Genomic DNA, 11,171 nt, shown 5'->3' with positions numbered 1-11,171 from the left:
AACTCTCTGCACTAATTCAATTAAAGTGTCATAATCGGATTTATTTCAACACAGCAGATCTGTTACCGAGCTGTTACCGGGTTCACTCTGCGGGCCTCCGGTGTCGTCTGACCGGATGACATTACGGTCGTGTTCATCACCGCAGAGCAGAACCAGCAGAGGAACACAGTGACAGTTAGAGCTTCATGGTTTTTTTTTACATTTATCCTTTGATATTGCAACATATTGTTATTAATTATTTTTTTATTTACATGCATGTTCTTTTTAAATATCTATATATTGCAATTTGCTTAATGAATTATATATATATATATATATATATATATATATATATATATATATATATATATATATACATACAATTCATTAAGCAAATTACAATATATAGATGGAATCAGAGAATTTAGACTTTTTTTCTCTTAAATTAAAAATATTTCAATTTGCTTTATTGGCATGACTGTATATGACTGTATATGACTATATATATATATATATATGTTTTCGTTTTTATTTTTTTATTTATTTTTTTTAATTTATTATTGAATTGACGCTTTGGCAATATTGTTCACCTGACAGTCATGATCAATAAAGCAAATTGAATGGAATATAATTGAATAGAGCAGAGCTGCTCGCTGCTGGTCGGATCCTCTGGTTGCCACAACTGAGAGCTGGTTGTTTGGCTTCAGTAGGAGGAGAGAAAGCTGCCAGGACAGGACTCTTACTGCTGCACTCCTCTCTCTCTCTCTCTAACAGCCTCCATCCTCCTCCTCCTCTAGGTGCATTTAAAGTATTACCGGACGGATCATGGCGGACACGTTGAGGAGACTGACCAACACGTCCTCCTTCAGCGTCCTACAGGACAAACTGGACAGCTGGAACAAAGACTACCATGTAAGTTCATCAATAAGTCATGAACGACCTGGATCTGACTGAAGCACTGCTGCATCATCACCAGTCAGATAGTTAATTATCTCACTAAAATTACCTTTATGTGCACTAGAAAACTAGTTTTAGTCCTGCATAAATTATAAATTGCTTTACTTACAGGATTTTTAGTGGCTAAAATTACATTTATATACACTTCAAAACCAGTTTTAGTCCTCTAGAAATAATAAACTGCTTTGTTTACTTGATTTTTAGTGGCTAAAATTACATTAATGTACACTAGAAAACTAGTTTTAGTCCTGCATAAATTATAAATTGCTTTGTGTACTTGATTTTTAGTGGCTAAAATGACATTTATATGCACTTAAAAAACTAGTTTTAGTCCTCTAGAAATAATAAAGTGCTTTGTTTACTTGTTTTTTTCCCCACTATCTAACTAAAATTATTTATTTATACACATTTTTATTTTAACTATGGATAATATAATGTAAGCACAGTGGTTTTTGGATGATACATTAAATAATTTAAAACACTACAGTAAAGGAATGTTGTTTATTAGATGATGAGTTTGGTTGCTATGGACGCCAGTCGCCATGACTACAGACTACTACAAAGATCAGTTACTGGTAAGATGGTTCACGTCCTGTCACTTCCGGCTACACCGGAACAGCATGTTGCAGAGGGACCGGAGGTGAATTGTCTAGTGATTTCTTGCAGGTTATACTCTAAATAAATGTACACAAGAGGTATGGTATTTAATATTTTGTTGTGTTGTAACAAAACTGTGCTAGAAACATGGATAGGCTTACCTGTTCTTTCTGATTCTTCCTCTGGTCTGCAAGAGAGAAATCTGCCCTAAAACAATTCTTTCATTGGGTATTAAAAATGTTTTGTTTAACAAAAAAAAAAAACAGAGCTGCAACAATTAATAAAATATTTGTCAACTGATAAATTAATGATCAACTATTTTGATAATCTAGTAATCAGTTTGAGTAATTTTTTAAGAAAAAAAAAAGTCTAAATTCTCTGACTGCAGCTTCTTAAATGTGAATATTTTCTGGTTTCTTTCCTCCTCTATGACAGTCAACTGAATATCTTTGAGTTGTGGACAAAACAAGACATTTGAGGACATCCTCTTGGGCTAACAACTAATCAATTAATCAAGAATATTATCAACAAATTAATTGACAATGATAATAATCGTTAGTTGCAGCCCTACTTCATTTACTTCTGATTTTTATAATTCAGACAAATTTAGCAATGTTTTGATATGATTGGTAGGCTATGTGTGCACATATATCACTTAAAGGTCCCATATCGTGCTCATTTTCAGGTTCATACTTGTATTTTGTGTTTCTACTAGAACATGTTTACATGCTGTAATGATAAAAAAACACTTTCTTTTCCTCGTAATGTCTGCCTGAATATACCTGTATTTACCCTCTGTCTGAAACGCTCCGTTTTAGTGACTTTCAACAGAATTTCAACAGAATTGCGTTGCTAGGCTACAACTTGGGTCCATGTGTACTTCCTGTCAGCTGATGTTATTCACATACACTGCAACAGGAAATAAACTGAGACACATTTAGAATGTTTACCTTTAAAACTGTGTAATGGTCTAAATATTGTATATTTGTGACATCACAAATGGACAGAAATCCTAACGGCCTGTTTCAAACGCACAATTTCTGAATACGGGCTGTGTGTATTTCTCTGTGTATTGAGCGCTTCGATACTTTCACAATATTTATAAAGCACTTAAACCTGCTTTATAATATAAAAGACATGAAAATCTCACTTTTTGCAATATAGGTCCTTTAAACTATTCAATGCAATAATATACTAAACCTTATAATTTCCAGAATACCATCATTTTACATTGTTTGGTATAAAAACATTAATGTAAAAATAACAAACACTATACACACATGTCACTGCCTAAATTACTTTCTTATTTGTTGCAATAAATAAATAAATATGCAAGAATTTTCATCTGCAATACACTGAAATAATCGGCCATATAGATACTTAAAAAGTGGGATATGTCAAAAAAGGCGCAACAACATAGAGTACAAAAGTCTCACCATGTTCGGCTCTTAATGTTGTTACCATAGTGAGACGTTTCTGGGTCATATTTAAAAAAAAGGAAATTGTCCGTTCACTTTGCACGCTCATAGAGCCAACTCATTCACATCACTACGTTAAACAATTCCTCTGTAACAACATTATATATTTAGCTATAACAGAAAATGTATAGAGGGGACAACAGAAAAGACCAAGCATATAGTAACAGCCTTTAACATTTTATGATTTCAACTGCTTTATGGATTTAAAGGTAAAAATAAAAATGACTGACTGAATGATCACAGTCATCATCTCCATGTCACCTTCTGTCTGAAATTAACTAAAGATTTTTCTTGTTCATCATTAGCATATTGTTTGTCATATTTACCCTCCAGGTTATTTCCTGTGACCAGAATCTAAACAGATGTTGTGAGCTGGTTGAACTCACCGCCAAGATCCAGGGCCAACTGTTCACCATCCTCAACCTCGCAGCTGCTGAAGGTTAGTTTTACATTTGGACTTTGTTTTCATTTACAAATGGTTATAATCACTCATGATCTATTCAACCCCCTCTGTGTTTTTACACTCCTGACTCAGGTGGACACTATGCTGGAGTGGACACACTCAAAGCGCGCCTGCTGCCTTGGCTTGGCACCTGTTTCTCCATGGCGACGCCCTCGGTCACTGTCGACACCAGTCTGCAGCTCATCCAGGTGACATCACCTATAAATAACACAGAAACATCTCATTAATAAATCTATCAAAATTAATTTACATGCAGTAACACTATACACCATGGTCCAGGGTACAGCAACCTGCGGCTCCGGAGCCACATGTGGCTCTTTAGCTCCTCTCCAGTGGCTCCCTGTGGATTTATAAAAATGGAAATGAATAACTGTTTTTTGTTTACATTTTCATTTTTATTTATCATTATTGTAGGTCTATGCTACGACGGTACGACGGAGTATTAGGGCCACATTGAGGAAAAATAAATAAATCGGAGATTTAGAGAATAAAGTCATAATATTATGAAAATAAGTCATAATATTATAAAGTAGTAATTTTACGTGTTATTTTCTTTTTTTCTCGTAAAGTTATGACTTTATTCTCGTAATATTACAACTTTGTTTTTCTCATAAAGTTATGACTTTATTCTCGTAATATTACAACTTTGTTTTTCTCATAAAGTTATGACTTTATTCTCGTAATATTAAGACTTTATTCTGTAAATCTCAGATGTTTTTTCCCTCAATGTGGCCCTAATACTCCGTAGTACATTGTCTCTTTGGCCCTCACTGCATTAGACTTATATACTATATACTTAGACCATAAACTGTGTTACCTTCATCACAATGCTCAAATGTTTTGCGGCTCCAGACAGATCTTTTTTCTTTTTTTTTTGCCTAAAATGGCTCTTTTGATCGTAAAGGTTGCTGACTCCTGGCCACAGTCCATCTGGCGATGTGGTTATCATTTGTACCGTATCATTATGTTTCATGATCAGGAATCAGTGGAGAAGGACCGGATGATCAGGGAGCTTTCTGCCTCCCATGACAACGACATTCGGAAGCTGTCCTCCACTTGCCTGCAGTTGGACTCAACCAGAGCAGAGTGAGTCTGAAGCCCCTTTTCAACCACAGGAACGTTAATCCAGAACTAGGAACCTTTTGAGGAACTCACTGCGTTTCGACCACATGAACCAGGGTCTAAATTTAGTTCCAGGGATGCAATGAAAGCGGGGTCAGGCGCACCACCAGCCCGTCTCGCCCGCACCGTCTGGGAGGTGAAGCGTGAGGACCCGAAAGATGCTGACGAAAGGTTAACATCACGCTGCCGTAAAGTGGTATCGATGCCATTGTATCGGAGCCGTTATGGGAGTACGAGTACATGAGCACAGTATCGGACCCGATACCCGATACTGGTATCGGGTATCGGCGCATCTCTAATTAAAAGTAAAGTTAGGCTGTGCTGTCGGCTTTCTGACTCATTTTAAAAAAGAGAGGGAAAGAGAGAGAGAGAGATCGCATGAGCAAGAAGTAGAATGGTGAGCTGCAGGGCTGGCTTAAGGCATAGGCCGTATAAGCGGTTGCCTAGGGTGCCACCTTCTGGAGGCTCTGGTTGCCCTCGAAAAGAAAAGAACATTTTAAATGCCAGTGGGCGCCCTTCCTCATTTTCTGCATTAAGGTAACAAATGAACAAATAAATAAAAAAATGTTGCTAGGGTACCTAAAGGAATAGAACCGGCCCTGAGTGAGAGAGACAGACGACAGGGAATGAGAGAAAAAAAAAAGGTATTTCTATTTTTTTCGTACGTCAGCGGACTAATTTAACTAATCTTCGCAGTTCTTCAGACCGCGGTGGAAACACAAACAACAAGAGGCTGAAGGAACCTTTTAGTTCCTTGAAAAGTAGTTCCTGGACTAAAATGACCAGGAACTTCTTGGTGGAAACGTGGCTTAAAAGATGTACAACAGTAGAAGCAGCCAGCCAGTTTCATCCCCTAACTTGCATGGCTCATGTTTAGATGTATTTGGATACAAGTCCACAGCGTGGAGAAGGGGACGTATATAAAGGCTGCTTGCACGTTATTTCCATTTATTTAACAGATTGGCCGATGCTCAGAAGGAACTGGATCAGACAAAATGCAAATCAGCAACCACTCTGCTGGCCACTGAAGATGAAATATTGCAGCTGAAAGCAGAGTGAGTCAAATACTGCCGTGGTATTTTCATTAAATACAATACTCAGTGTGTCTGTATGTGTGCTCCTCTGTTGATGTGAAGCACGTTTGTGTTTTAGTTTGCGATCTGCACACGAGGAGGTGGAGATTTACAAAAGGAAGCTGGAGGCTCTTGATGACTACGAGCGGCAGATCCGCTTGCTGAAAGATGAAGTGTCCTACCTGAGCACAGAGAAGGCCCTGCTGCAGGAGAGGTATACCTGCTCTATACACACACAGACATGCAAATACCGTATACACACACAGACAGCACGACACAGAACAATGTCTCAAATGATGATGTTTCTCTCATGGGCGGATTATGAGACAAAGTGCTCCTGGGCACAGACATGCAAAAGGCCCCACCACCTCTCCTACATACGAGCAAGACAGACAGACTTTATAGTTGTTTCACCTCTTCTGGTAGCTGCTTTGCATCTCTTTTGGTCTCTTTGTGGTTATTTTGCCACTTTTCATAGTTGTTGTGAGTCTCTTTGCAGCTGTTTTGCATCTTTGTTGTCTTTTTGTGTCTCTTTGCAGCTGTTTTGCATCTTTGTTGTCTTTTTGTGTCTCTTTGCAGCTGTTTTGCATCTTTGTTGTCTTTGTGTCTTTCTGGTTGTTTTGCCATTTTTCATAGTTGTTGTGAGTCTCTTTGCAGCTGTTTTGCATCTCTTTGTTGTCTTTTTGTGCATCTTTGTAGTCTTCTTTTGCCTCTTCGCAGCTGTTTTTTAATCTCTTTGTAGGCTTCTTGTGCCTCTTTTTGTAGTCATTTTGTGTCTCTGTGGTCATTTTGTCTCTCTTTGCAGCTGTTTTGCATCTTTTTGTAGTCTTCTTGTCTCTCTTTGCAGCTGTTTTGCATCTCTTTGTAGTCTTCTTGTGCCTCTTTGCAGCTGTTTTTTAATCTCTTTGTAGGCTTCTTGTGCCTCTTTTTGTAGTCATTTTGTGTCTCTGTGGTTATTTTGTCTCTCTTTGCAGCTGTTTTGCATCTTTTTGTAGTCTTCTGGTATCTCTGCAGTTGCTTTGCATCTCTATGTAGTTATATTGTGTCTCTCTGGTGGTTTTGCCATTTTTCATAGTTGTGAGTCTCTTTGCATTTGTTTTTCATCTCTTTGTTGTCTTCTTGTGACTCTGTAGTTATTTTATGTTTCTTTGTGATCATTTTGAGTCTCTTTGAGTGACATTTTGTAGGTGAAGACTAGACGGGGCCCCTGACACTTTGGGCCCCTGAGCCTGAGCCCGGTAGGCCCGTTCAGTAATCCATCCGTGGTTTCTCTTTCCGTCTCTCTCAGGTTGGTGCAAAGTCGTTCTCCGAGCCCCTTGCCGAGGCTCAATCGTTCTCCGAGCCCCTTGCCGAGGCTCAATTGTTCTCCGAGCCCCTTGCCGAGGCTCAGTCGCTCCTCCAGCCCCATGAGGAGCCAGTCGCCCACCAGAGCTCAGCTCACCAACTCCTCCCGCTACGCCCGCCTCGTGTCACGCTTCAGTGACCTGTACGCTGAGGAGCGTCTGGAGACCCAGACCCTGCTGCAACGCTACATTGTCGACTTAGAGATGGTCCAGAAAATCATCTTCATTGCTGTCGTGGTATGACTAATTATTTTAGATGAGCATATCAGACGTGCATGCAGAGAAAATTAGTGCTAAATCTGTTTGTATATGATTGGCTGAGCAACTGACTTTGAAATGTGTGTTTTTATTCATGTTGTCATGTGTTAGGAATCCTTTAAGACAGCAAAACTGGCTTACCGTCAGTTCAAGCTGCGCGTGAGGAAGTCGTTGTCCTCGTCCCACTTTGGGCTGGAAAGTCTGGAGGACGCAGCTGTGGACTACATCGTCAGAAACCTGGACCTCTACGACGTTCAGACCAGCATCAATGTGGGACTAAACACTTCTCTATGTGTCTTCTGCAGCATTTAATGTAGTTTGTTTGATACTGAAAAGGTCGTCTGTCTGTGTGTTTCATCCCTCCAGGATGTGATCAACACCATGAATGTGAACCCTCGGATCTCTTTCCCACCAGAGGTGGACTTTACCCTCATCAGCGCCCTGATCAGGGAGACATGCAGGGTGGCGTTTGCCATGCAGACGTTGGACCCCCCGCTGGACTTGGCCTTCGCAAGTGATGGAGAACTTCACAGCGAGAGCAAGTCAGTCATTTGTACATTAATGCGTCTGTATCAGGGCGGCCCAAAGTCTGTGCTTTTACAGTCAATTTTATGCATTGTAATTATAAAGAGTTTAAGTTATTGTATCGTGCTACATTTCCAAACAATCATAGTAAAACACGACCCTATGAACTGCAGCACATCACTGAGGTTATTTGCTGTTCCTACCAGTAGATGTCACCGTCACACACAGACATTCTCACAGCTCTCCCTCACTCTTTTCTAGGGCTGCAACTTTTACGATTATTTTCATTAATCGATTAGTTGTTTGGTCTATAAAATGTCAGAAAATGGTGAAAAATGTTATATTAATATTCAGTTCACTGTCATAGAGGAGGAAAGAAACCAGAAAATAATTTTTATTTCTTAAAAATGTACTCAAACCTTTTAATCAGTTATCAAAATAGTTGGGAATTAATTTAATAGTTGACAACTAATCGATTAATCGTTGAAGCTCTGTCTACTCTTTCCCCCTGCCTCTCTGTCCGTCAGGTATCGTCGCAGCTATGACTCGGAGTTGAGCGCTCCTCTGGTGATGTACCACCTGTGGCCAGCGTTGGTGGAAGGAGACGCCGTGGTGGTGAAGGGCGAGGCCGTGACGAGAAGGAGCGCTGTGGTACGGACTGTATAATACCTCAAACATATTAGGGCTGCACGATTATATCCAAAATGATATTATTTAGATAAATACTGAGATCATGATTATTTATCACGATTATTCATTGATTTTAGGGACAAAATATTTAACATATCAGAGGGCGCTGTTTTCACTTCCATGTTGTGCTACATTCATATTTTATTTTGTACAAATCTTTGCATCAAAATAAGACTTAAAATAAGGCTCTTATTTTCGTTTTGCCCGTCTGATTAATATACAGTATATTACACTTCAGCCGCAACATTCAGGAAAGTGTTCAAAGGCTGCCGCCGTACAGTGCGCTCGCAACGGCATGACGGCTCCCCGAAAAGTGAAGCAAAAACATCTGGATCGCCCCCCCCTGGTGGCTGGCTGTTAGTTTAGGAAGCGCTTGATTTGATATGCAGCAGAGTTTTCTATCAGCGGAGCATTTTAAAACATCAATATTGCAGTTCATTTAAAGCGGAATTAGGTAAGATTGGAGCAAATATGATTAAAAAAAGTTTTTTTTTATTAAACAGTCGCTATATCGTGACAGTAGTACATGAAACAGGTAAAATGAAAAACATCATGTGCCTCTGTGTCCTCCGGTGCTCCTAACGGCATCTGCAAGATTTCACAGACCGGAGGAGAACAAGCAGTCAGAGCTGATATGAGGTCTGCTATCCATCTGCTGTCTATGAGAGCCGGCTGTCAATCACTCATGAACTCCGACCAAACGGTCAAACTAGGCAGCACTGATCAAATATGAATCAATATTATGTTACGTTAATGCCTATTTCTCTCCTCGAATGTTCTCAGAATCATCTTGTCGTGCACGGTTTAGCTGTAAAATGAGAAAGTTTGTGACGCCGGCGCCATTGTGAAATCTGGTGAAGGAACGCCAAGTTTTGGTCACATGACCGGAGCACAGCCAATAGGAACGCTCTCTCAATGAACTGACCTGTGATTGGTCAAAGTCTCCCGTCACGGGCTAGATTTTCTAAAGCCTGAAAACAGAACCATGAGGAGGTGCAGAAGTCTAGTTTTCTCTCAGAACACTTGAATTACAATATGCTGAAAGGTTATTATGGAATTTTTGCCCAATGATGCCACAAAATAAACTGCCTACTGCTAATTTAATTGCGGGTAGCCAAAAATCGTGATTGCGATTACTATTAGATTAATTGTGCAGCCCTAAAACATATCATAATTAATTTTATAGTGTAAATCTTTTTATTAAATTTTTCAAAGTACATAGAGTCAAAACAACATACCAAACAACATAAGGTGCACAGCATATCAAACAAGTACATAAGTAACTAAAATACAAAAAAAACCACTACTAAAATAACATACATTTATACATCCATACTTGTGTGAATGTGGATTTGGAAAGCATGTGTGTGTGTGTGTGTGTGTGTGTGTGTGTGTGTGTGTGTGTGTGTGTGTGTGTGTGTGTGTGTTTGCCTGTGCACGTGTGGGTGGGGGAGGAGGGGGGGAATCAGGGGAACCTACATCTGCTGTTTAGATACATATTCATAATTAATTTTAAGTGTGCTCTGGAGAACAATGAGAGTGCATGGAAAGGCTCATGTGTTTGCTGGTCTGTCTTTGCAGTGGAGTAGAAGCCGGAGTGTCAGCCCGATCCGCTCCCGCTCTCTCAGCCCAACTCGCAGTCTCGTAAGTCTCTATAATATTTGACAATGCAACCAAACACAGAAGTACCATTTGGGGTTTAGTTCAAGTGGATTTGCATCCTTTTATTGGGTTTAATATTGCTCAGCTGCTCATAAAACTTCTTTCCACTTAACAACATGCATTGCACACCCATGGCCTTAAGGGTATGTACTTCAAAAATCTAAGCTTTATTTATTTGAATTTGACTCAGTAGTTGTAAATATCACCAATAATATTATCTTTTTTTTTTTTTTATCTTCTAGGCATTTAAGAGCCAAAGAAGCCTGTCTCCTGACCGTCTCAGAGCTAGCCACCTGTGAACTCTGGACAAGGATTCACACCTGTACCTCATGTCAGTGAATTAAAGTTTTTGAGGTATTTTCATCTGTATGATCACACTTGTGCTTCCACCAAATAAAGCAATGAAATCCTTAAATACTGCACCATCCAAAAGCCGCTTAGAGTTTACATTGTTGGAGGGCAGTTTAATGGGACGTCGACAGAAACTAGAGGTCAGTACATTATACACTAACCTGGGGAAATACTGGAAGTAAATAGGTCGCCATTACTGCGGTGGCGTCTCACGTTTCAATGCAAGCTGTCCAAAAAAGTGTACAAATCTTTTCTGTTGTTTCCACGCTCCACACTTGTTCCATCTTGTCAGTCATCTGCGAAGCACTTTGACCTGCACTAACCTGTATGAAAGGTGCTATACCAATAAAGTTTGATTGATTGATTGAACCGTGTTAGCAGGCGACTCTCAGCCGAATGCGTCGTGGTTGCTCATAGTGACGGCAGCTGTTGAAAACACAAACAGAACATGTAGGCGTCCTCGTAAAAAGCCTTCAATTTTACTTTAAAGGTCCCATATTATAAAAAAGTGATATTTTCATGTTTGTTTATTATAAAGCAGGCTTCAGTCCTATATAAATACTGTGAAAGTATTGAAACGCTCAATCGGGAAATACACACAGCCCGTATTCAGAAACTCTGCATTTGAAACAAGCTGTCAGGATTTCTGTCCATTTGTGATGTCACAAATATA

The 11,171-nt window shown here is 39.5% G+C and overlaps 1 protein-coding gene across 2 annotated transcripts; it reads left to right on the top strand.

The window, feature by feature from the left end:
• The first annotated feature begins 732 nt into the window (after positions 1 to 732).
• On the top strand, positions 733 to 10,579 carry spata18 (spermatogenesis associated 18). 2 transcript variants are annotated; one of them, XM_037768860.1, is made up of 12 exons: positions 733 to 891; positions 3,345 to 3,450; positions 3,547 to 3,662; positions 4,454 to 4,560; positions 5,556 to 5,651; positions 5,749 to 5,883; positions 6,958 to 7,249; positions 7,382 to 7,540; positions 7,637 to 7,812; positions 8,323 to 8,446; positions 10,067 to 10,129; positions 10,390 to 10,579. In XM_037768860.1, exons 1-12 carry the CDS (start codon positions 805 to 807, stop codon positions 10,444 to 10,446), a joined length of 1,518 nt encoding a protein of 505 aa, XP_037624788.1. In that variant the 5' UTR covers positions 733 to 804; the 3' UTR covers positions 10,447 to 10,579. The 2 variants fall into 2 exon arrangements, with proteins under 2 accessions (XP_037624788.1, XP_037624787.1); XM_037768859.1 differs by lacking the exons at positions 8,323 to 8,446; positions 10,067 to 10,129; positions 10,390 to 10,579 and adding an exon at positions 7,981 to 8,177 and having other exon boundaries at positions 7,637 to 7,907.
• The last annotated feature ends 592 nt before the right edge of the window (positions 10,580 to 11,171 follow it).

This window comes from Sebastes umbrosus, chromosome 5 (assembly GCF_015220745.1).
Source record: "Sebastes umbrosus isolate fSebUmb1 chromosome 5, fSebUmb1.pri, whole genome shotgun sequence".
NCBI lineage: Eukaryota > Metazoa > Chordata > Actinopteri > Perciformes > Sebastidae > Sebastes > Sebastes umbrosus.
Note: the sequence above shows the minus strand (reverse complement) of the source record. Positions and strands in the feature narration are given on the sequence as shown.